The sequence below is a fragment of the Myotis nattereri genome, assembly GCF_964212035.1.
Source record: "Myotis nattereri genome assembly, chromosome: 15".
Taxonomy (NCBI): domain Eukaryota; kingdom Metazoa; phylum Chordata; class Mammalia; order Chiroptera; family Vespertilionidae; genus Myotis; species Myotis nattereri.
In genome coordinates, this window is record NC_138090.1 from 12,500,295 (window position 1) to 12,527,231 (window position 26,937).

A 26,937-nucleotide genomic window follows, 5' to 3' on the forward strand; every position below is an offset into this window, starting at 1 on the left:
ATATTTAAAAGCCACTAAAATAACAAAAAAGACACACTTTGTTCTTGAATAGCAAGACCAAATTTTGCAATAACTTTTCCAGATTCTAAATTAAATGAAACCCCAATAAAAATACTACCAAAAGGCTTAATTGGGGAACTTGTCCAAGACAAGCATGGGAGGCATAAAACAACCTGAGAATGAGTAGGGAAAGGTCAGATAATACGATATAAAACAAATTTCCTGTCATTTCAAAAGTACTAGAAAAGAAATCATCTAATCAATGGAGGAGAACAGTCTCAAAAAAGACCCAATTCACCTGAGAATTTAGTGTATAATAAAACCTGACTATTAAGTCAGTGGGGGAAATAATGGTGTTTCCCAATAAATGATGTTGGGATCATCCGCAGCTATTTGGAGAGAAAGCAAGCTAGACTTCTCCCTTACTCTATCAGAATCAATATCTACTTTCTCTATCTGTATATACATACTTCTTTCTGGTAAAAAAAATATATATATATATATACACTGTTAACAGTGGCTACTTTTAAGGAGACAGACTAGGGTTGGGTTAAGGGAGGTGAAAGGAACTGACATTTTTTTTACCCTCCTCTACTGTGTGCAATTTCATTATTTGTGTGTATTATTTCATTTCTTACAAGTACAAACATTTTTAAAAAATAAAGTGTATGTTCAAGACAATACAGGCAATTTCAATATAATCAGATTTCCATTTGACAATTTATGACGTGTGTGTGTTTTTTCATGGTCCATGTGCATTAAAACAAAACCTGTTTCTTTTACTGCAGGGTCTTCTCATAGCAGCATTAACTTGTTTCATCATCTCTGAAGCCCAAGAGTCATTCATAGCAATCACAGTTCTGGAACTCTTCATCGTTGTTTTATTTATTCTAATATATATGCTAACCCTTCACCACTTGCTGACTTATATACACTGGCCCTTACTTGTAAGTGTTGCTTTTCATAATTCAAATATAAGCTTTGCCCTCAGCCCTAGAGTAGAGGCCCTCTTTACGTGGAAACACCCAGAGCTATCTCTCTGGACAAGGACATAGCTGAGCTCTGCCAGGGAGGGCGCTACCTATCCCCGGGGAGAAACTAGCCTCGGGCCCCTCTGTCTACAGGGCAACCAGCACACACACCTGCTTCCGCCTCATGATGGTTCTGAACCTGTGGCGCTTCGCAGCTTATCCTAAAGAAATTTTTAATTCATATAGTCAGTCGGCTCACATTTCTTACCTATTGCTTGTAAAACAGACATGCTTCCTTCCACTTTTCAAACAGCACCCTCTCTAACAGATTATAAACACGCCCGTAAAAGCAGGAGCGGACACGGCAGAGGTATAGAAAATGGTCACGCGTGCCCTGAAAGGTTGCAGGAGTCAACCTTTCCATGTGTGTTAAGGGTCCGTACCCCCCCAAAGGGTGCCGGATGGTAGAGCATTCGGGAAAGGACATTGCACGTTCTAGCTGCTTCGGCATCCCAGAGTCTTTAGCAACTGAAAGTTCCTGAAGCTAATCCCTCCGGTCTCAGATCAACGCTATTTATTGTGGAGCCTGCGTCTGCAACCTCAGACTAGAGAGGGAATTCAGTTTTGTTTGGGTATAGACACGGGCCTAGTTCCTGGCTCTGTGAACGTCAGCCTCAGTTTCCCCATCAGGGAAGGAAAAGCGTGATCATCATCACTGCCTCACAGGCTCCTGTGGCACTTAAATGTGTTTAAAGCAACTAGCACAACGCCTGGCACACAGTAAAGATTCATTACGAAGTGTCCAGCAGACCCTAGAAGGTTCTTTTCCCTCAAAGGGTGGCTTTTACCAGTTGAATTTGCACTGCGGACAGTCCTCACTCTGAGCTCAGACCTCGTCCACACCCCGCTCCCTAGCAGTACCATTCTCTCGCCTTAAGGTAGGATTGGTTGCTGTGGAGCTAAAACGCAAATGTTTTCTTCAAGTGTCTGAGGGATTCTCTGAAAAGGCTGCTGAGCTCTCTGTCCCCCCCAGTGCTGAGCAACAGGAAGCAGACAAAGCAAGCTCTGAGCAGCTCCCATTGGACGCGTGAAGACCCTGTTAGTGGTGGAGAGTTCTAACCAGGGAGAGGTTTCCCGGGGGAAACGGAAATCTCTGTCCACGGAAATGTCCGAGAAGGAAAGGTAACTTTCTGAGCACGTGCCATGCGCCAGATACGCTTTCATGGGCGTCACCTTGTTTAATCCTCACAACAGCCCGATGAGGTTGTAGTCGCCCCCCAGGCCCCGTTTGACAGGGGAGAACGTTGGACTGAAGGGTTGAGTTGCCCATGGTCATGTGTAGGCATGGAAACCCAGATTTGAACCCAGGTCTGGCAGACTCCGAAGCTCAGATTCTTCGGGGCTTTTTGCCCTGTTGCCTGTGATGGTTTCTCTGTTCCCACCCTCCCCACATCTTTGTTCTTCCCAGAGTCTCAGAATTGTATGTTCTCTGTATCTTGTCCTGTTTCCTCTTGGTTTCCTTCAGATTTGGAGCCAAGGATGGACTGATTGTCCTAGGGATGTGGTGGGGACAGGCCCTTGGGGGAGTGGTGACTGAGGGCCCCACAGCACCAAGGTCAGAGCCGTGGGCAGGAGGATCCGGTCAACTGCCATGAAGCTGGAGAGAGCCTCAAGGCCCCATGCCTGGCTGCGAGGCCCAGGGCGGGAGTCCAGGGGGTGTCTTAGGCAGAGGCCAGAGGTGGGTCTCCTAAGCATGAACCACGAAGGTCCTGGGAGAGGAGCTGTTCTCGCAGTGGTCACGGGCAGCTCAGACCAGCTCTGTACCTTTGCAGGCCTTGGTGAACTCTGATCAAGCCAGGCCCCTTTTTGCTACCTCTGCCTGGGTGAGAGCATTCTCTTTTCTGTGAATGGCTCCGGGACCCCGAGGGCAACTCCGAGTCCCTGCTTTTCCCTTGCTCTTGTCCTCCAGGGTGCAGGCCAGGGCCTGGACCAGCACGTGGATATGCCTGGTGAACTCCCAGAAGCTTCATAGTTGGGAAACTTGGTCTTACCACAACGTTTGCCCAGTTATTCCGATGCTCAGCTAACTAGCAGCCCACATACTAAGCAGCCACATACTAACCAACATAGTTGATCAGGTGGTGAGTGATCTAATTGACTTGGAAAGTTTCTCAAAACATCCATCAGAACAAGATCCCAAACTATTCTCTTCTCCTATCCATTCCTTTCCTTCCTAATCGGCCCTTTCAGATCCCATTAGATGAAGGACATGAATATAGGCGATTGCTCAGAGGGTAAATAGCTCCCATAGGGAGGCCTTGGCCTGATTTAAAATATGCGGGCTTAGGGACAGTACGTACTGGTATCAGCCCAGGAGGTGACTAAGTGAAACTTCAGAGAGCAGGCGGACGTGGAGACAGGTTGGCATCAAGCTGCAGGAGTCACCTGGGACCTTTACGAAGGGTCAGTGCAGCAAGCCAGAGAACACGTGGCCGGTTCACACTGTCACTGCTTGAAGCCCCGCCCACACACTACAGGGGTCCACCCACTTTCCACCCTTCCCTCTGGGCAAGATGGTTTAGTGCCCAGGGGGCAAAGGACTAGGGTACAGAGTGCTGACTTTAAATATGTTTTTATTGATTTTTAGAGGGAGAGGAAGGGAGGATAGAGAGATAGAAACATCATCAATCAGCTGCCTCCTGCCAATCTCCTCCTGGGGATCAAGCCCGCAACCGGGGCATGTGCCCTGACCAGGAATCGAACCGGTGACCTCTTGGTTCATGGTTCGACTCTCATACTGAGCCACACCGGCCGGGCAGGAGTACTGATTTTAAGCGTCCGTTTCCTTACAGGCTCACGGGAAGAGAAAGTTCCTGATTCCCTTATTCCCACCCTTGTTCAGTAAAGGGCTAAGGATGAGAGTCCCCAGCAGGGAGGTAGAAAGTCTGAGGAATGAAGCCTTAGCCCCTCAGCAGGACAGCACCGCAGAGCGCTGGCCTCACCTAGATGACCTACTGAGGTCTGTAGACTCTGGGGCCCGATTTGGGCAGGGGCTCCTTCTCTGGAGATAGGATGGAGCCTGGGCTTGGGGACCCACACCCCAGTCTCAAGTGCAGCTTCTCGCTTGGGTGAAGGCTGTGCCAGGGACCCTGACACCCATGGGGAGGGTGCCGATCCAACTCTCAGCTAGCCCCTGACTCGTCCGCGCAGCTCTGAATCAGAGCGAGTTAGAATACAGCTTCCCTCCTACCGCCCCGCCCCCCAATGTGGAGTCACGCTCTTCATTTCTCAACTTCATTACCAATTTTAGCCACCATCGTCTAGTATCACCTGTCAATATACCCAAGAAATGTGTGAACTATAATCCCTGTCTTCTGAACAGCCTCTATTTGTAACACTTCTACATTGTAAAAAATATTAGCCAGTATAGTCAGAGAAACGGAGTCCTGGTCAAGCAGATGTTTTTGCCAGTAGAAAGCAATTTTTTTTTTAAAGAACATAATAAATATATTTCCAAATAAAGCTCTATAGAAGTGATGATTCCTAAACCACCAGCAATGTCTTTACATTTAAAAGTGAGAGGCATCCGCTTTAGAATGTCCCCTTCAAGTAAGAGTCATGAAAAACACCGGTTCTGGCGATTTCTGATCAGACGCTGCCGCCTGTTTGGAGAACTCCAGACACAAGTGGAACCAAGGGAAGTTGCAGCTAGTTGACCACCACCTAACGTTGACTGTGCATAAAATGCTTGTTACAAATTCCACATTTTGTAAAACAGATGCAAACGTTCGATGTTCTTTCCGATAGCGATATTTAAAAATAAGCATTCGACAGTAGAGCGCCTTTTTCTTTCCCAGTTACAGTTTGACACCATTTTGTTTCTCTCAGAGAACAGCCTGAGGGCTTTAAGGAAAATAACTGGCAAGTAGCAAACCCGCCTCTCCTTTGGCTCAGCAGAGGCTACTTGCATCCATAGGGTATTTAGCCACGGCGGGCGGCGGGCGGGGGAGAGGGAGAGAACCGATGGTGGATTAGGATGGCATTTACAGGGAAGCCAGCCAGAAGCCCTCCTGCATGTTGCAAGGCTCAGCTGCAATGTTACCCGATCAAGGAGAACATATCTTTGCCAAGTACGAGGCAGGCCAATAAGAGGGTGTATGTCTCAGGCAAAAAAGGAAGTGGGGTTAGTCAGGAGAAGGCCCTGGGCAATCAAGTCGGACGGCTGAGGGTCAGAGCCACTCACTGGCTGAACAACCCCCCCCCCCAAGTTGCTTCCCCACGTGTACATTGGGGATAAGGGAAGTTTGTTGTGAGAATCAAATGAGATCATGTATTAACACCTTGGCACCGTATGGGACACATAGTAAGTGCTCAAGAAATGTGAGCTACAGTAGAAATGCTGGGTACAAGGCAGAGATGAGCTCCAAGGGACAGGGGAGGAGAGTGCTTCCTTTTGAGGAAGGATCACAGTAAACCCTAACACCCAGCCGTCCAATGAGGGGAGTGGGATCATGATGGGGAATCCGCGGTTGGCTGGGTAGGGCCAGTCTGCATTCGGTTTATTACCATTATCATTATGAATATACTTCCATCCAAATTCACAATGGCCTATGGCCACGGCTAGTTAATTTTTATCTTAAAAAGTCTACACTCTGCTTCTTAGTTATGAGAGTCCTTGTTCACATCTTCGAATACCTTAGTTTGCACAGTCCTCAGGTACAACGCTGCACACCGCCGACCTGTCCCACCGTAGCCAGACCGATCAGCCAGCCTATAGAACGCACTGGAACTCACTTCCAACCCCCGTTACAGTGTTACCCACCAGGTGCCCAAATAATAGACATGAGTGCCCTTCTGAGAAGCAGGTTCACATTTGACCCAAAGGCTTCTTGCTTGCCAATCTCAGCAGGAAGAACACCTGGCATTTGCTGAAATTTTACTCTCTATGCACATTTTGAGGACAGATATCACGAATCTAGGTGTTGATGCACTCCCACTACCCACTAGATGCCAGGCACTTGCCTGCTGCTTTCAGATTCCTTATGCCATGTAATCCTCAGATCAACCCCACGAATCCCAATCATCAGCTTCATCTTAAACATCAGCATGCAGGCATAGGAGGGGTGAAAGAGCATGCCCCAGGTCACACATCTGGGAACTGGCAGGCCAAAAATGAGCTCAACAAATGACGTCCGCAAAAAGCACTCTCACCGTTTCTGTCCCATCCATGTTGACCCTCAGTGACCCTTTCCACAGAAAATGACAAAGACGGAGGCTGCACTTCCTTCCTATGGGGGAGTCCCTGACTCCACCCCTTGGCAGATACTCAATCTTCGGCAATTTAATAAACCCTCTGAGCCTCTGTGACAGCCTCACAATGATACTCGCTGTGCAGGGTGCTTATGAGGGTTAAATGAGATAATGACTGGGAAGAGCTTGGCACCTTGAAGAGCCACTGTGATTCCATACACTGGATGGCAGGCTCCTTGCTCTACCCGGGCAAGTACACCAGATGGGTTGATACTATTAAGTCAGGGCACTTTAAGACTAAACATGTTCAAATTAGCTATCTGGGCCATATCATGATTCCATCGCCCTGGGCTGTTGAATCCCTCCCCACAAACCGGTGCCACGGACACATGGAGCATCTTCTATTATTGCTCCACCACCAAAGCCCAGCCTCTCCTTATACTCCGGGATGTGCCCCCACCCATTCATCCTCACCCTTTATTTAGCAGTTAAAGAACCCAGTCCTGAAATCCAGAAGGAAGGATGTTGGCACAGATGTCAGGGCAGGCTCAACTGTGGCCATGTCTTAGGGAAGCGCAAAAGTCAACAACAGCACAGGCATTCACTCCAGAATATCAGGCCTGCTCCCCAGAAGGATTCCTGCCTTCTTAGGGCGTGTGAACCTACAGACTAAATATGACCCAACTTCTAAAGGATCGGTTCTACCTAAAGATTTGGGAATGGAATTAAATCAGTAAAGTCCTAATCCAAAATTTTAATTTTTGAAACATTTTTATTTATTTCATAGAGGAAGGGAGAGGGAGAGGGAGAGATAGAAACATCAATGATGAAAGAGAATCACTGATCCGCTGCCTCCTGTGCACCGCCCCACCTCCACTGGGGATCAAGCCTGGAACCCGGGCATGTGTCCTGACCCGGAATCGGATGGTGGTTTCATAGGTCAATACTCAACCAGTGAGCCACATCCGCCAGGCCTAAAATTTTATTTTTATATTAAAACAAATGTATTGTGGAATAGAATTCAGAATTAATTTAAAATATAAGGCTTCAGAAATCATATTTTTGGAAGACCCATTTGAGCTAGGTCCCCAAGCCTCTAGGTGTTTTCATGCTCACTTTCTGTGGCCTTTAAGAAAATTCTGATGGAAAAGTTGTCAGCTTTTATTTTTTTTAAGCGTGTCCTTTAATGAAATTAAACCCATTTCTGCTGACAAAGTCCTATCCAGGACCTTAAAATCACATAAACTCGTGTCTCTGGAAGATGTAAGAATTATGCTGCTGGGGGTTCCTTTTAATATTAATCAGAGGGAACGTTTGCACCAGACATCCATCCCTAGATAGGTAACTGACCAATTTAAATATTGTATGAAATTGCATTTTCATGTCAAGGTGATCATTTTCAATTCTGTATTACAGGATCTTATCAACAGTTTCATTACAACTGTGTTCCTTTTAGTAGTTGCCATCTTGACAATGCGAGAAAAGGAAAGGAGGCATTTATTCTATATCGGAGGGGTAAGTAGAGGCCTCTGCGACTCCGTCGTAGTTGAGGATTTCGCGACTCTTGAAAAAGGAGAACTAGCACAGCTTCATTATTTCGATTACAGGACACCCTCACCACCACCCCTTCTCTCTCCCGCACCAAGAGCTTCAGAAGATGTGAAGTTACACAAACTCTCAGCTCCTGAAAACCTTCATTCTAATACCCATTCTCCAAATAGGGATAAAAGCAAGTTGTTGAACCTCTTTTGAGAATCGTATACACCAGGGATGGCGAACCTTGTGAGCTCGGCATGTCAGCATTTTGAAAAACCCTCACTTAACTCTGGTGCCGTGTCACATATAGACATTTTTTGATATCTGCAACCATAGTAAAACAAAGACTTATATTTTTGATATTTATTTTATATATTTACATGCCATTTAACAAAGGAAAATCAACCAAAAAAAATGAGTCCGCGTGTCACCTCTGACACGCGTGTCATAGGTTCGCCATCACTGGTCTACACTATTTTTTAAACCATGGCAACAAGATATTCTTGCCTATAAATAGGACTTTGACTTTTCTGGCTGGACGGGAGAATATTTTAAAAGCACATGAAAAGAATGATTGTAGGGTGAGGGAGGAGGGAGTGCATTGTCAAAAGTGAGTGACCCAGCCTATTCAGGAAGGAAGGAAGGAAGGAAGGAAGGAAGGAAGGAAGGAAGGAAGGAAGGAAGGAAGGAAGGAAGTTAGTTTAAGGGAGGAAATTACTTCCCAGCATCCAGCAAGTGCCCCACACAAAGCGAGGCTTGTTTGTCTGTTTTGTTAATCCTCACCTGAGGATATTTTTTCCATTGCTTTTCAGAGAGAATGGAAGGGAGGGAGGGAGAAGGAGAGAGACACAGAGACACATCCATCAGTTGCCTCCCTCATGTGCCCCGACCCGACCCAGGGCCAGGGATTGAACCTGCAATCCAGATACATGCCCTTGACCAGGAATCGAACCCGAGACCCTTCAGTGGGTGGACTGGCGCTCTAACCATTGAGAAACACAGGCCAGGCCAAGGCTCAGCATGTTTGAACTCAGTCTTTACAACTCTCATTTGTACAGATATGGCACAGGCTGCGATAAACTGAGACTTGGGTCCTCATATGAAGGGCACTCAATATGGCAGAGTAATTGCTTGGAAGATGGTGGGGGTGTGGGGAGGTGAGACTTTGGTTTAAGAGATTAAACCATGGGAAGAGAAATTAATCCCCCCAAAAAAGGTGGAAGTTCTTTGAATTCATTCCATAATCAGTAAACATTAGCCAATCCCATTGGATTGTGCCAGGCCTGAACTCTGTGTTGGGGATAGAATCCTTTCCCCGCAGGGGGACTCCCAGATTAGATGGGGCAGGAGCCACCTGGGAAAAGTTCATTTCTGCAGCCAGGGATGACGTGGCCAGAAAGAGAAACATCCAAGGCAGACAGGGGCTGGTCCTCATTTGCTAACTCAGCCACCAGGTCTCCTGCCACCTGCCAGCGGCTCCTAGCGCCTGGTCTCCATAAATTCTTACCTGGGTGGCAGGAGACCCCACCACCTCCCACTGGTCCCCCTGCCCCCAGCCTGGGTCACTGGCCAGTCACCCCTCCATTCAGCAAGAGGGCTTTCTGAGTCCGACCCCGCCTCTCCTCCCTCCACCTCTCTAGAGGTCTCAGCCACACCAGGTTCCCCCGAGACCTCAGCCCAGTACCTGGAGTTCTCCTCCCAGCTGGTCCCCTTGGGAACCCTTTCCTGCCCTTTCAAACTTAAACCACGAGTCCTGTCCACGATGGGCCATCTCAGGACTCCAGCCCCACCGGGGCCTCCTAAATCCAGTGTCCTTCTCTGGTCCTTTCCTAGTGCCTTGTCAATCGGATGAGGTCGTTAGTGTCAGCAAAACCCACCATTTCCAAAATTCCTTTCTCTGGGAATGACAGAAAGGGTCGAAGCCGGTGGTGGAGGGTCAGAGAGAGGACAAGCGGCCACCCGCATCCCGGGATGGGGAAATGGAAGGCAGGTGGCTCCTGAGCTGCAAACCGACCCCACCTTTCCTCCCCGCATATGGTCTTGTCTCCGACAGTCCCTGTGTCTCTCGGCGGCAATCGTGTGTCTCGTGGATGCGTCCCTGGTCACCAAGATGGTGAGGCAGGCCATGAAAAAAGCCCTGGGCCTGGAAGGCGAAACCACACCCTCTCCCGCGGAGCCGGCGGCGGAGGCCGGGAAAGAACCAACCCAGCAACCCATCCCCCAACGGGACAAGATGCTCAGCCCTGCAGCCTCGGAGCGCTCCACCGTGGGACCCTCGCTGGCCAAAGAGGCTGCCGCCACCCCCTGAGCACGCGCGCTGTCACCCATCTCGGCCCACGTGGGGTCATAAAGTCAGGGCCGCTCGGTCGCGAACACTTCTGCGTCCCCGTGTTGCCTTGTGTGAAAGTCCAGTTGCACTTCCCTGCCCAGGGCACCGCGAACTGGGGGGGGCGGGAGGGCACCCGAGGCCCTTGACCCTGCCCTGCCCCCAGCCAACCCAAGTGGTGGGCGTGGCGGGGGCGTGGCGTGGCGTGGCGGGGGCGGGGTCTCCTGGGTGGGGGCAGCTGGGCGGGGCGGGCCCTGTGGGGGGAGGGCAGGTGGGGGGGCGGGGGTGACCTTCCCACGGTGAGACGGGGCGCGTGCACAGGGCACCACGCGTTGGCTCCGCTCGCCTTCGGCCGTTGGCTGAGCGTGGCCTCTGAGCAAGTCGGTTGGCGCCCGACTTGGCTCAAGGTCAGGCCTGTCCGGGAACAGCAAGAAGAAGCTGGGCGGGCCCGTGAGAAGCCCGAAGGGTCCCCGCCACGATGGCAGATAAAGGCAAAAAGGGGGACAAGCCGGGGGCACCTCCTCCGGGCGGCAAGAAGGAGGGAGAGCAACCACCGGGGGAGGGCAAGAAGGGGAAGGACGAGGGGAAGGGGAAGGACGAAGGGAAGGGGAAGGACGAGGGGAAGGGGAAGGAGGAGGAGAAGAAGGACGAACCTCCGCCCAAGCCCAAATCCGTGCAGCCCAAGGACAATGTGGGCACGCGGAAGGGGTGCCGCCGCTACAGGTGGGAGCTGAAGGACAGCAACAAGGAGTTCTGGGTGATGGGGCACGCCGAGGTCAAGCTCCTGAGCTTGGTGAGTCCTCGCCCGCCCGCCCGCCCGGACAGAGGGGGGAGCGCGGGAGGGAGTCGCTGAGAGCCCGCCCTCGGCCGTGTCTCCCCCGACAGAGCTGCCTGATCGCTGCGCTCGTCATGTTCACCGGCACCGTGGTGCACCCGCTCCTCTCGCTCATGATCACCATGGAAATGTCCATCTTCCTCTTCTTCATCATCGTCTACACCTTCGCCATCAACAGATACATGCCCTTCATCCTGTGGCCCATCACCGTAAGTGCGGGAGCCCGAGCCCCGGGCCAGGTGCTCAGAGACCGGCCTCCCGCCCCCCACAGGCAGCGGTGCCCGGCATGGACCCAGCGCCTCTGGCCGGGGCTGGGGTAGAGGCGCTGCGTGTAGGTGGAAAAGGCTCTGAAAAAGCCCAGCTTGGGGAAAGGAGGCTCTTACCCACCTGCTGGTCAAACCCCGGGGTCTGTGCTCCTGGCCGGGTTTGCTCTCCTTGGGAGGAGGGGAGGTGCAGCCACGACCTGTTCTTCCCAACCCCTGTACCAGTTCACATCCGACTGGGGCGGGCACCCAGAAGATACCCCGTCCCCGGAATTCAAAGGGGGAAAAAAAGCTTCCCATAAGTTGGTCAAATAAAATGAGAATTTTTTTTTTTTAAATTTACTTCTAAAACAGCCTCAGATCGCCCAGTGACTATCCCTGTGTAAAGGGTGTTCCACCCAGAGCGAGGTTCAGGTCAAAGCAGTCGTCTGTTGGACTAGGACTGGGCAAGTTTACCCAACCGCTTCTAGGCTCTGCACCTTCGCCTGTCATGTGAGGTCAGGGATGCTCACTGCTGCGATCGTCCCTGAGGAGTCGCTGCAAAGAGCTTGGCGGTGTGCCCCGGGGATGGTGGGCCTGAATGCCTGGCCCCTGGCCTGTGTAACCACAGAGCACAGACCTCACCCCACCATACCCACGGCCCTCGCTCACTGCCCATCCACAGCGTGCCTCCAGAGTCCTGGGCTCACCGCTTCTCTCACTTTGCACACGAAATGGGCTCAGAATGGCCAAGCAACTTGCCTCCCGGTACCTCAGCCAGTAAGTGGCACCAAAAGAAAAGATTCAACCCAAGCTTTGTCAGTCAAATCTGAGTCCTTAACGGCACTCGGTCCTGCCAACTTGTTAAAAGTTATGAGGGTCCAGGGACCCACGGGTCTCAGGGAGGTGAATATGGGGATTCTCAGTATAGGGAGGGAGGGGAGAGGGAAACGCAAGGCTCTTGGGATAAGCAGAGGACAAAGTAAAGGGACAGGCAGAGGACAAGTTCCCAGCCAAGGAGCTTGAGAGAAGACACTTTTATTTCAGCTCCAGCAAGAGGAAAAATCAGTGAACCCTGAAAATCCTCCTGCTGCACTCACCTAAAAATTAGAGGGGATGTAAGCACTATTGCTTTAACTGAATGGCTGAGCTGGTGAAAGGAAGGAAGGAAGGAGGGAGGGAGGCAGGGAGGGAGGGAGGCAGGGAGGGAGGGAGGGAGGGGAAGGAAGAGGAAGGAAAAGGAAAGGAAAAGACACAGGTGCCAGAAATGGAAAACAGGAGCAGTGATCGAATAAGCCACTGAAGTGTGGGTGGGAATGGCTCACGAGGTGTTACCCTCGGACAGTGATGGCGAACCTATGACACACATGTCAGAGGTGACACGCGAACTCATTTTGTTGGTTGATTTTTCTTTGTTAAATGGCATTTAACTATATAAAATAAATATCAAAAATATAAATCTTTGTTTTACTATGGTTGCAAATATTAAAAAATTTCTATATGTGACACGGCACCAGAGTTAAGTTAGGGTTTTTCAAAATGCTGACACGCCGAGCTCAAAAGGTTCGCCATCACTGCCCTAGGAGTATGGGTTTTCATCCATTCTTAAGTTAGGTGATGAGGCGCTGGTCCCAAGCAAAGTGGGGATTTAGAACTGCGAGCCCTGCCTGAAGACAGCACCCTGTAAAGACTACAGTACACTCTTAGAGGAAAGACAGAGAAGATACTTTTTCCCACACAGAGAAACAAGAAAGCATGCTTGCCCAGCCAGCAGAGCTCAGTGATTGAACATCAATCCATGAACCAGGAGGTCAAAGTTCCATTCCTGGTCAGGGCACATCCCCGGTTATATATCTCTCTCCCTCTCCCTTCCTCTCTGAAATCAATAAAAATATATTAAAAAACAAAAAACAAACAAACAAAAAAAACAAGCAAGAGAGAAACCAAGATGGCAGCCTAGGTAAAGACCTGAAATTGCTGCTTCGCACAACCACTTCAAAAATACAACTAAAAGACAAAATGGACATCATCCAGAACTACAGGAAGGCTGGCTGAGTGGAAATTCTACAACTAGAAGGAAAGAGAAAAGTACACTGAGACTCAGAGGAGGTGCAGAAGTAAAGTGCAGAGGTACGGAGGTGCACACGCAGAAAGGACTGGCTACTGAGGACGCTGTTGTCTTTTTCAGTCGGGAGGGAGTCTCAAGCTCCCAATGGCCCTGACTCCAATTCCGGGTGAGTCTCTGGGGACTCAGACTCATACGGGAGAAACTGGACTGTCTGGCAGCGGGCAGAACTCGAGGGCGGCTTTCTCTCAGAGGTGCTTGCAGCGATTACCGGGACACTGAGACCCAGGACCTCTTAGGGCAGGGCTGAGGATCAGCCATAGCTGTTTGCTCCTCCCTGTTGATTCCCTGAGACCCCGCCCCACCCAAGCTGTGCACAGAGGCTTTTGCATATGAATGGTCTGGCCCTTTGCAATCAAAAATTACCTAACAAACTGCAGCTGGGTCAGAGAGACCCAGAACACCCAAAAGAAGGCCCAAGGCCCCAAAGCAGCTTGCATTACTTCACAGCTGGGCCTCATCTGAGCACCTCCAAATCCCAAACAAAGAAGAGGAATCTGCAGATCTTTCCGTAGCTCCTGCTGGGTAGCCTCAGGCAGAGGCTAAATTGGCACCTCCTTAGAGATCCAAGTGCCAGTGTACCCAGTGGTCAGAGTAGGACCATCCAATTACAACTCCTCAGATCTATAAGGGACACACTCAGGGGGCAGACTCAGTGAGCACCAAAGCCCCACTGAAGCAAGTCTTGCCCCATAAGGGTGTCTTCAGCACAGAAGTTCTCCCACCATAGACACAGCTGATTCTCACAGCCAATTGGCCTGGAGGTCAAATCCTCCCAGTGTTACCTACAACAATCAAGGCTTAACTACAACAAGACTGTGCACAAAGCCCACAAGGGGGTGTACCAAGAGTGTCTACCTCAGGTAATTGGGGAGGCTGAGCCACTGGGCCCTATAGGACACTTAGCACAGAAAGCCACTCTATCAACGCAGGGAGCATAAAAAATGCCGAGACAAAGAAATAGGACACAAATGACAGAAATGGAGGAAACCAAACTACTGGATATAGAGTTCAAAACCATACTTTTAAGGTTTTTCAAGAATTTTCTAGAAACCGCTGATAAACTTAATGAGACCCTCGAGAAATCTAATGAGACCCTCGATGTTGTGATAAAGGACCAACTAGAAATTAAGCATACACTGGCTGAAATAAAGAATATTATACAGACTCCCAACAGCAGACCAGAGGAGCGCAAGAATCAAGTCAAAGATTTGAAATACAAAGAAGCAAAAAATACCCAACCGGAAAAGCAAAATGAAAAAAGAATCCAAAAATACGAAGATAATGTAAGGAGCCTCTGGGACAGCTTCAAGTGTACCAACATCCGAATTATAGGGGTGCCAGAAGACAAGAGAGAGCAAGATATTGAAAACCTATTTGAAGAAATAATGACAGAAAACTTCCCCTACTTGGTGAAAGAAATAGACTTACAAGTCCAGGAAGCGCAGAGAACCCCAAACAAAAGGAATCCAAAGAGGACCCCACCAAGACACATCATAATTAAAATGCCAAGAGCAAAAGACAAAGAGAGAATCCTAAAAGCAGCAAGAGAAAGAAAGTCAGTTACCTATAAGGGAGTACCCATATGACTGTCAGCTGATTTCTCAACAGAAACTTTGCAGGCCAGAAGGGAGTGGCAAGAAATATTCAAAGTGATGAATGCCAAGAACCTACAACCAAGATTACTTTATCCAGCAAAGCTATCATTCAGAATCGAAGGTCAGATAAAGAGCTTCACAGATAAGGAAAAGCTAAAGGAGTTCATCACCACCAAACCAGTATTATATGAAATGCTAAAAGGTATCCTTTAAGAAGAGGAAGAAGAAGAAAAAGGTAAAGATTCAAATTATGAACAACAAATACGCATCTATCAACAAGCGAATCTAAGAATCAAGTGAATAAATAATGTGATGAACAGAATGAACTGGTGATTATAATAGAATCAGGGACATAGAAAGGGAATGGACTGACTATTCTTGGGGGGGAAGGGGTGTGGGGGATGCGGGAAGAGACTGGACAAAAATCGTGCACCTATGGATGAGGACAGCGGGTGGGGAGTGAGGGCGGAGGGTGGGGTGGGAACTGGGAGGAGAGGAGTTATGGGGGGCGGGAAAGAGGAACAAATGTAATAATCTGAACAATAATGATTTAATTTTTAAAAAAATAAAAAATTAATGTAGATAAAATATTTGCATAATCTTTAATTAGGCAGAAGTTTGAAACTCATTCCTCCCCGGAAGCTCTGCCAGGCGGGCTGCCAGTGGGGCCTCGGCCGGGTCCCAGGCTGACCGACACTCCTCTCTCCCGTGCTCTCAGGACCTTCTCAACGACCTGTTCGCCACCGCTTTCCTGGCAGGCGCTGTGGGCTTTGCCGTGCAATCTCGCCAAACCATGCCAGTGAACTACTTTGTTGCTGTGGTGAGTCTCCCTTGTGGGGCTGGTTCATCTGCTTAGAAATCACCTCTTTTTGGAGAACGGGTGTTTTCCCCCCTTCGAAGGCCACAGAATGGCTTTTCACCGAATTGTGCCATCCAAGCCAAGTTTGAAAGTAAAGCTGATCAATGTTCACAGTCGAGAAGCCGTTGAAATAAATTTGATGTGTAGGGAGCCAGCCAAGCTGCTGGCTTCCTCCTTTTGCTGCTGACCCAGAGGCCAAAGCTCCCACCCGACCCCCAGGCCGGGTTTAAAGAAGGAAGTGGTGGGTAACAGGGCACTGGGGGGGGGGACTCCGTCTCTGGGGTCTGGCCATTTAAGGGGACAAGGGGGTGTCTTTTACAGCCCCTGCTTACTATCGGAAACCAGGAAGGAGCCCAGCGCTGTGCTTCGGTGGTTGAGCGCTGATCTATGAACCAGAAGGTTCAACTCCTGGTCAGGGCACGCGCCCAGGTTTTGGGCTTGATCCCCAGTAGGGAGCCTGCAGGAAGCAGCCAATCATTGATTCTCTCTCCTCATTGATGTTTCTTTCTCTCTTTCTTTCTCTCTCTCTCTCTCTCTCTCTCTCTCTCTCTCTCTCTCTCTGTCTCTCTCTCTCTCTCCCTTCCTCTCTCTGAAATCAATAAAAATATATTTTTTACAAAAAAAGAAAAGAAACCAGGAAGGAAATAGGCCAACTTCGGGACGAAAAGCCAAAGTCACGAGGCCCCTCTTGTTTTCCAGATCCTTATCGGTTTGGCTGCATTTTTCCCTTTAATCGATATATGCCTTCAAAGAAAACACTTCAGAGGCAAGAAAGTCAGAAAGAATGTGCTGGTTCCTCCTCAAAAAATGGCAGATGCTTCAAAGGAAGAGCCAAAAGCGGAGGCGGCAAAGCCAAAGGACGACAAAAAGGGAAAGCCGGCGCCAGCAGCAGCAGCAGCGGGAGGAGCAGCACCAGCAGAAGCAGCAGCAAAGCCAGGCAAGAAATGACACCAAGGAGAAGCCGGTGGTCGGACGTGGCCGTGTATTTTACAACGAAGCAGAGTCCCACTGTCTTCCTTGTCTTCTTTCTCAATGATTTTCTTGTCCACTTAAATAACCACCTCTGCTCGGAAAAGAAATTCTCTTCAAACGGATTTTTTGTTCCTGCAAACAACGTTTACCGAAAGTTTTGGTGCCGTGAGGGGCTTGGGGGACCAGCATGTGGGTGACGCTGGCTGTCAACGCTGACCAGCCAAAGGGGCCAGAGGAAAAGGAGAGAACGGAAAACAAAAGGATGCCTTTTTTTTTCACGTTATTTTTTATTTTTATTTATTTTAGAGAGGAAGAGAGAGACTCTAGGTCGGGGCACAAGGGCACATGGTTCACAGGTTGACGCTCAACCATTGAGCCAAGCTGGCCAGGCTCACGTTAATATTTTTATTTTTTATATATTTTTTTTATTAATTTCGGAGAGGAAGGAAGAGGGAGAGAGAGAGAGAAGCATCAATGATGAGAGAGAATCATTGACTGGCTGCCTCTTGCACACTCCCCACTGGGGATCGAGCCCCCAACCTGGGCATGTGCCCCTGACCGGAATCGAACCTGGGACCCTTTACTCCGCAGATCAACGCCCTATCCACTGAGCCAAACCGGCTAGGACTGATATTTTTTAAAAGCATCCAGGTGGTTGCTAGGAGAGAAATAAGATTGCTGGCCTTCCTGATTCCTCGAAGTTTGGTATTGGTCCTCATTTGAAGATCCCTCGGGAGGAGGGCAACAGGGGTGGTGGCACCTCCTCAGGGCTCAGGGCCTCTGCGAGCCGGAGTCAGGCTGGAGTGGGCCAAGCAGGATGGGCCCAGAAGGGACTGGGGGGCTGGTTGCTGGGGAGATGGCCAGCGGTCCCTGGGACCTGCAGCATCTCTGTCCAGTAAAGACCTGAGCATAAGCCCTGAGCATCCGCCGGGCTCCAGAGCCACAACTCCCACATGCACGCGCCCCCCAACCCCTGCACCAGGGTCAGGGTCTCATTCTCACCAGACAGTCCAGCCACTTGGCAACTTGGCAGGAGAAGAGCCATCCTCGTGAAAGAGAAGTGAGGTCCCAAACTGATGCCTGAGGAGCTGGGAGGGGCGGGGGTGGAGGGCGCATGAGCTCAGCCAGGAACCACATGAGAGAGAGGCGGGGAGGGTCAGCTGGGCCTGGGCTGCCGGGGGAGGGTAAAGACTTTGGCCTCTGTCCTAAGGGCCATGGGGACCCCTGAAGACTCAGGGTGCGCGTCCCAGTGGGAGGAGATGACACAGTCGGCTGCTGCGGAAGAGGAGGAGGCTGCCTGTCAGGCAGGTGGGAAAGATGGGCGGCCTGGAGCAGGTCCCTGGGGAAGCAGGAAGAGCTGGTGTCTACCCTTCAAGGGCACCTCTGTAGCCCTCACACCACCCCCTGCTGGCCAGGTAAGGTAAGGCAACCCTACTAAAAGGAGGAAACCCTACAGGGATTCACATTCTAGAGAAAAACTAAAACATGGACACCATCCTGCCGAATGATCCAGAATTACATCCCCCCAGATATTTAGCCAAGAGGACTGATAAACTAGAATGTTGTAAGAGCCAAAAAGCTAAAAAAAAAAAAAAGCCCAAATGTTTCAAAGGAGGTATACTGTGCTACGTTCACACAATATAATACTGCTCAGCAACAGAAAACCAGCTACTGGTACATGACAGAGAATGGCGATAAAAGTAAAAGATCATGATGAGTCTCACTGAGTACTGAGTGGAAGAAACCGGACCCAAAAGGAAGACACACAGCCAGTGTGGCTCAGTGGTTGAGCATCAACCCATGAATCAAGAGGTCACTAGTTTTGATTCCTGGCCAGGGCACAGGCCCAGATTGCAGGTTTGATCCCCAGCAGTAGGGTGCAGGAGGCAGCCCATCCACACTTCTCATCATTGATGTTTCCCTCCCTCCTCCTCCCTTCCTCTCTGAAATCAACATTTTTTTTAAATAAAAAGAACGTACCATATTCTATTTTGAAGTTCAAGAACAGGGGAAAATACAGTGAAAGAAATGGAAACAGTGGTTACCTCAGGAGGTGGAGAACGGGGATTGATTACAGAGCATGAGGGGGTTGGGGGGCATGAGACAGTTCTATGTCTTTATTTGGGGAACTGGTTACACAGGTGAATACATCTGCCAAACCTTTGACTGCATGCTTAAGATCTGTGCATTTCATTATATGCAAATTTTACCTAAAAGTGTAAGGTAACTATGACTGTGCTCAGAATCCAGCAGAAAAGGGTGGAGCTTGCTAAACTCCTCTGTGTGGCCATTCCTCTCACCCTGGGAGGCAGGTATCTGAAACAGTGTTTTTCCACACCCCAACTTTACACATTGAGGAACTAGAAAAAAAAGCAAACTAAACCCAAAGCTAGGAAAAAAAGAGGAAACAATAGACCAGAGATAAGTAAAAGAGAGAATAAGGGGGGGAAATAAAATCAACAAAACCAAAGATTAGGTCTTTGAAAATATCAACAAAATTAACAACCTTTAGGTAATGACAAAGAAAAAAGAGAACACAAATAACTAAAATCAGAAATGAAAGCAATGGTTACTACTGACCATACAGAGAAAGGATGCTAAGGTAATTCTATGAATGAATATATGCCAACAAGTTGATGAAATGGAAAAATTCCTAGTAATACACAATTACCTAAACTCACAGAAGAAAAAATAGAAAATCTCAATACACAACAAGTGAAGAGATTAAATTAGTAGCCAAAAACATTTCCCAACAAATAAAAGTCCAAGACCAGATGACTACACTGGTGAATTCCACCAAACATTTCAAGAATTAGTAATTCTCCTCAAACTCTCCCAAAAACTAGAAGGGAATACTTTTTTTTTTTTTTTCTTGAGGGAGGGAGAGGGATAGAGAGAAACATCAATCAGCTGCCTTCTGCACACTCCCTACTGGGGATGTGCCTGCAACCAAGGTACATGCCCTTGACGGGAATCAAACCTGGGACCCTTGAGTCTGCAGGCCGACGCTCTATCCACTGAGCCAAACCGGTCAGGGCAAAGGGAATACTTCTTAACTCATGCTATATGCCAGCATCACCCTGATACCAAAACTAGATAAAGATATCACACAAAAACTAAACACCAGTATCTGTTATGACTTTAGATCCAAAAAATTCCCAACAAAATACTAGCAAACCCAATCTAATAGCATATTAAAAGGAATCTACGCCATGATGAAGTGGGATTTATTCCAGAATAACATCGCAAAGCTTTTAAAAACTGACCGGACATTGGAACCACAGGCCAATGGTGGGTAGGCCTGAATCTAACCAGATTGACTGTCTGCTTTAACAACAAATCTCTATAAAAGTTAAGCAAACCCAGAATTCAAAACATAATGTTCAATATTTGCCAATGTTATTTACGATAAGGGCTTAATCTCCAACATTTACAGGAAAACTCATACAACTTAACAAAAAGAAGATAAACAATCCAATCAAAAAATGGGCAATGGACCTAAATAGACCCTTTCGAAAGAGGACATACAGAAGGCCAAGAGACATGTGAAACATGCTCAAGGTCACCAATCATCTGAGAGATGCAAATCAAAACAACAATGAGGTACCATCTCACACCTGTCAGAATGGCAATCATCAACAAATCAACAAACAACAAGTGCTGGTGGGGATGCAGAGAAAAAGGAACCCTCCTTCACTACTGGTGGGAATGCAGACTGGTGCAGCCACTGTGGAGAACAGTATGGAGTTTCCTCAAAAAACTAAAAATGGAACTCCCATTTGACCCTGTGATCCCACTTCTAGGAATATATCCCAAGAAGCCAGAAACACCAATCAGAAAGGATATATGCACCCATATGCTCATAGCAGCACAATTCACCATAGCTAAGATTTGGAAACAGCCTAAATGCCCATCAGCAGATGAGTGGATTAGAAAACTGTGGTACAGCTACACAATGGAATACTATGCTGCTGTAAAAAGGAAGGAACTCTTGCCTTTTGCAACAGCATGGATAGAACTGGAGAGCATTATGCTAAGTGAAATAAGCCAGTCAGAGAAAGATAAATACCCCATGATTTCACTCATTTGTGGAATATAGAGAACAACATAGACTGATGAACAGGGACAGATCCAAAGACAGAGAAACAGCAATCAGACTATTAATCCCCAGAGGGAAAGTAAGGGAGGGAGGGGGCAAGGGGAAGAGATTAACCAAAGGACTTGTATGCATGCATATAAGCTAAACCAATGGACACAGACAACAGGGGGAGGAGAGCATGAGTGGGGGAGGGATGGGGGTTTAATGGTGGGGAGATGAGGATACATTTGTAATACCTTAACTAATAAAGAATTAAAAAAAAAAAAACGACAAGTGCTGGTGAGGATGCAGAGAAAAAGGAACCCTCCTTCACTGCTGGTGGGAATGCAGACTGGTGCAGCCACTGTGGAGAACAGTATGGAGTTTCCTCAAAAAACTGAAAATGGAACTCCCATTTGACCCAGTGATCCCACTTCTAGGAATATATACCAAGAAACTGGAAAACCAACCAGAAAAGATATATGCACCCATATGTTCATAGCAGCACAATTCACCATAGCTAAGAGCTGGAAACAGCCTAAATGCCCATCAGTAGATGAATGGATTAGAAAACTGTGGTACATCTACACAATGGAATACGACGCTGTGGTAAAAAAAAAAAAAAAGAAGGAATTCTTACCATTTGCAACGGCATGGATAGAACTGGAGAGCATTATGCTAAGCGAAATTAGCCAGTCAGAGAAAGATAAGTATCACATGACCTCACTCATTTGTGGAATATAATGAACAACATAAACTGATGAACAAAAACAGATCCAGAGACAGAGAAGCATCGATCAGACCATCAAACCTCAGAGGGAAGGCAGGGGAGGGGAAGGCCGAGGGGGAGAGATCAACCAAAGGACTTGTATGCGTGCATATAAGCCTAACCAATGGACACAGACTCTAGGGGGGTGAGGGCACGAGCTCGGGGGAGGGGCAGTGGGCGGATAAGGACACATATGTAATACTGTAATCAATCAATAAAAAAGCATAATGTTCAAAATGTCCGTTATACAATCGATAATTATTTGACATATGAAGGACTAGAAAAAATCTCAACATCTTATGAGGGAGAAGACAATGAACAATCTCAAGAATGGCACAAATGAAGAAAGAAAAAAAGACAAGAATTCCACAAATGTTAGGAGGATCAGAGCAGGACTTTAAAGAAAATATTAGAAGCATGCTCTAAGAATAAATTTTAAAGAATAAATAGAACACATGGAAGGATAGAATGTCTTAGTGGAGAAAAAGAAGATATAAAAAATAAATGGAAATTTTAGAAATGAATATAATAACCACATTTTTAAAACTGGATGGGCTTAGGAGCAGAATGGAGATGACAGAGGAAAGAGTGAACTTGATGATAAATCAGTAGAAATGATCTGATCTCAACAAAAGAGAATAAAAAGATGGAAAGAAATGAACAGAGCCTCAAGGACTTTAGAGATAGTAGCAAAAGGTCTAATTACCTGGAATTCCTGTAGGAGAGAAGATAGACTGTAGATTAAAGAGGAAATTAAAATGGAAACCATGCCCACCGGGAGTGGCTCAGTGGTTGAGCACTGAGCTATGAACCAGGAGGTCATGGTTCGATTCCTGGCCTGGGGTTGTGGGATGGATCCCCAATGTGGGGCGTGCGGTGGGCAGCCAATCAATGATTCTCTCTCATCAATGATGTTTCTATCTCTCTCTGAAGAAATAAAAGTTCTCTCTGAAAGAAATAAAAGTATATTTTAAAAAATAAAACTAAAACTACAAGCTATTCAGAAATGGGTAAAAACTAGGGCAATATTTTTGGCATGTGTCTGAAGTGGTCCTCAGAGGAAAAAATGTATAACTTTAAGTGTCTTCATTAGGAAACAAGACTTACATAAAGGATAACACAAATAGTAAAATTAAACAAAAACAACAAAAAACCTGCAAGTCCATTCTATTTGTGCCGGAAGCCGGTCCATCCTTGCTGCTTGACACAGTCGCTGCAGGAAAGAAACATCTGCACAGCATATGTTTCAAGGGACCTGGCGTATATAGCATACTGTTCTTAATATGTTTGCTCCCCTTAGCGCTGTGTGCTTTAACCAAGGTCACCTCTCCGAGAAAGGTTGTTTCCCCAGGTAGGAATTTTTCCCTGAAGTCAGGGAGGGGATGCCTCTCCTAGAAAGGTTGTTTCCCCAGGTAGGAATTTTTCCCTGAAGTCAGGGAGGGGATGAAACTCCTTAACTAAGTGCTAGGCGGGTAGTTAATCACTTTAACTACAAACAATCATGCTTAAGCTACATAATCTTTACTCCCTGGAATGGAGATAAGAAATGCCCTAACCTTTGTAATAGAAATTGACAGGATTAAAATCAACTGGTATAAATATGGATGTAACAAAACAATAAACAGCAGAACCTCTCTGGAGATCGAGACCAGAACTTGGCTGGAGATCCTGGCTAGGCTGCTGATCAACTGAACACTGTCTCCGTGTCCTTCCTTCTTCGCCGACTCCGTCTACGCCTTTGGGAACCCCTGGACCTGCTGGGGTTGGACCCCGGCATATTTGTGAAAACAAAGGCAAAAATCCCAAATAAAAATATTACCTAAATGAACCCAGAGATTTAGCAAAAGAGCAAACACCCTGACCAAGAAAGGCACATCCCACAAACGTAAGGATGGCGAGCATTAGGAAAACGGCTACTGTCGTTCACGACATGCATAGATTAAAGGAGAAAACAGCTCGTTCTAAAAGAAAGAAATCTGTATGGCAAAAACGCAAGGTGAAAGGTAAGTGACAACTCAGGAAAAAATATTCATAACTCACATGTCAGAAGAAGGCCTAATTTCCTGGCAAGTGTGTTCTTATGCGTGTGAAAAGTCAATTCTCAGAAAAGGAAATGCAAATGGCGCTCACACATGTAAAAAAAATAAAGAAGTGTTTGTGCCACTCATAACTAGAGAAATGCAAATGAAAACTGCGCAGAGGGACCTTGGTTTCTAAATTCCACCCTCCGATAAAGAGCACCAGGGCTTCCTGGAGAATTGGCGATTCCAGGCCTAAGATGGGGAGAACACAAAATGAGCCTGAAGCATCTCACAGAGGCAGAGAATAAGGAAATGAAAAAAAAGAGGGGGAGGGGAGCCCGCCTACGGGCCAAAGATGGAACAACAACCAATAAAATGAAGTCTGATAGTAGTTCATTATAACTCAAAAAACTAAATAAGTAAACTAGTGGAGAAGAACGGAGAATATTCCTTCCACAAGGAACGTGAAAGGAATAGAGCCACCCTCCTCCATTCCATAGCAGGTATTTCATGCTGCCACCCTCTGTGACAGGCTCTGGGCTGGGGCTGGTCCCCAGGGAGCTCACAGCCTGGGGTGGGATGGACAGGGGCCCGGGGTCTCCAGCCACCTCAAGCAGGGGCACCCACCAGGCTCTCCGTGCCCCCTCCTGGGCCCGCTCAGTCATTCTGGGCTGCCACCCTATTTTGTTTTTGGTGCCCTTTCAGTTCATGGAGATGTAAAATAAAACACACCCATGTTAAAAGTACTGTTTGATGTGTTTTGAGAAATGTATGTCCCCGAGTAACCACCACTCCTGTCAAAATAAAGCGCATTTCCAGCACCCAGTTTCCTCGAGCCCCGACCCTGGGTACAGACTGGTTTCTGTCACCACAGCGTAGTCTCACGTATTCTAGGATTTCATAAAGGTGGGATCATACAGCATGTACTGTTTTCAGTGTGGCTCCTTTCATTCAACATCATGTCTGCAAAATGCAGCCATATTGTTGCACGCACCAACGATTTATTCCTTTTTATTGCTGAGGTGCTTTCCCTGGAAGGGATGTCCCTCAGTTAGCTTATTCCTTCCCCTGCTGATTAACCAATGGGTGGTTTCTACGTTAAGCTTTTAAAAATAGAGCTGCGGACGGACATTCGTGTACAAGCCTCTGTAGAGACCCGTGCTTTCATCTCTCTTGGGTAAATACCTACAAGAAAAATAGCTGGGTCCCATGATAGACCTCTGTTTAACTTTTTTTAAAAAAAAAAAAATCCTGCCCTAACTGGTTTGGCTCAGTGGATAGAGCGTCGGCCTGCGGACTCAAGGGTCCCAGGTTCGATTCCGGTCGAGGGCATGTACCTTGGTTGCTTTCACATCCTCAGTGGAGGGTGTGCAGGAGGCAGCTGATTGATGTTTCTCTCTCATCGATGTTTCTAACTCTCTATCTCTCTCCCTTTCTCTCTGTAAAAAAAAAAAAAAAAAAAATCAATAAAATATATTTAAAAAAAAAAAAAAAAAATCCTCACCTGAGAATATGTTTATTGATTTCAGAGAGAGGGGAAGGGAGAGTGGGAGGGGGAGAGAGAGAGAGAGAAACATTGGTTGTTTGGCCCCAACCAGGGATCAAACTCAAAACCTCTGCCGAAACCGGTTTGGCTCAGTGGATAGAGCGTCGGCCTGCGGACTGAAAGGTCCCAGGTTCGATTCTGGTCAAGGGCATGTACCTGGGTAGCGGGCACATCCCCAGTGGGAGATGTGCAGGAGGCAGCTGATCGATGTTTCTAACTCTCTATCTCTCTCCCTTCCTCTCTGTAAAAAAATCAATAAAATATATTTAAAAAAAAAAAACAAAAAAAAACCTAGGCATATGCCCTGACTGGGAATCGAACCCACAACCTTATGTACGGGACTACGCCCAACCAACTGAGCCACACCGGGCAGGGCTGTTTAACTTTTTTTGTTGTTGTTTTAATATAATGTTGTTGTTTGATTGGCTGCCTCCTGCACGCCCCCTCCTGGGGATCAAGCCCACAACCCAAGCACATGCCCTGACTGGGAATCGAACCCTGACCTCCTGATTCTTAGGTCGACCCTCAACCACTGAGCCACGCCAGCTGGGCCTGTTTAACCTTTATATCAGCAGTGAATGAAAGGTCCATCTGCTATACATCCTCACCAGCACTTAAATAGTAGCATCCCTTTCTATGAAGCCATTTTGATAGGTGTAGAGCAGTGTCTCATTGTGCCTTTAATTTGCATTTCTAGATGTCATGGTGTTGAGCATCTTTTCACCCATGTGTTTATTAGATGTCCGTACACCTTTGTTGAATTGTCTGTCTGAATCTTTGGCCCCTTTTAAAATCCAGGTTGTTTTCTTATATTGAGTTGCAATTTTGAGCCACGTTTTAATTAACAGAGATGAGAACCAGGTGGTCCTCAGGTCTAACCCCTCCCCTCCCTGGCCTGCTCCCAGGGAATGTGGGTAAATCCCAAACTCCAGGGCCGGGGCCTGCACAACCTGCCTCCTCCCGCTGGTCCCTAGCTCAGTCCTTCCTGCCTGGCCGCCCGCTGAACCTGCCGACATCTATTACCAGCGACCACCTAACTCAGGATTCTCCGGGCACAGTTAGTGTTTACCCACACCCCCAAAACCCACAGCCAGCGGGGCTTCCCCTCAGGTCGGGCTCCCAGTTCTGCGGCGGAATGAATCCATAGGTAAATGAACGCCTCTTACCTAGCTGGAGAGGTCGGCCAAGTCTCCTCTGAGGACGCATTGCTGCTTTTTGGTCGCAGCAGACTAAAGGACTGCTCGGATAACGCGGCGGGGAAAGCACTCCGCGCAGAGCGGGTAGCGCGTGCAAAGGCCCGGCTGCAGGAGGGAGAGCCTGGTTTGTGTGAGAAACCGCGAGGAAGCAGGTGGGTGGAAGAGAAGGGCGGAGAGGGCAGCGAGGGGTGATGTTTTGCCCTGTACCGAGGCCCTGAGCGAGATGGGGAGCTCCCACGGCTCCCATCTGCCTCCTCGGAACAGCGCAGGAGGAGACAGGAGCGGCCTGCGGTCTGGCGGAGGCCTTGGTGGCGGTGAGAAGGGCGCGGGGACGGGCGTGTAGGAGGTGAACGTGTGTGGCCGTCGTGGTGAGACAGAGGCTGGGCGAGCACCAGGCCACCCCCGGGGACTCTGGCTCTTGGGTGGAAGGACGGCGGGCAGCACCCCTCGCAGAGGCCCGCGCAGCCAGCATGTCCCGGGCTGGTTTTGGCGACACTGAACAGGCGCCCCAGAAGGAGCGTGCGCGCGCGCGCGTGTGCCGTGCACGGGGCTTGCATCTTCGCCTCCCGCCCCCGGAATACAAGGGTGCGGCGGGGTGGGGGGTGGGGGTGGG

The 26,937-nt window shown here is 48.2% G+C and overlaps 1 protein-coding gene across 1 annotated transcript; it reads left to right on the top strand.

Annotated features, from left to right (window-relative positions):
• Nucleotides 1-10,561: 10,561 nt before the first annotated feature.
• Nucleotides 10,562-16,897, top strand: LOC308531301 (CKLF-like MARVEL transmembrane domain-containing protein 2A; the record flags this gene model as incomplete). The annotated part of the gene is made up of 4 exons (XM_081108256.1): nt 10,562-10,876; nt 10,969-11,127; nt 15,602-15,703; nt 16,442-16,897. The coding sequence occupies 4 exons, from the start codon at nt 10,562-10,564 to the stop codon at nt 16,688-16,690; spliced, it is 825 nt and encodes a 274-aa protein (XP_080964382.1). The 3' UTR covers nt 16,691-16,897.
• Nucleotides 16,898-26,937: the final 10,040 nt, after the last annotated feature.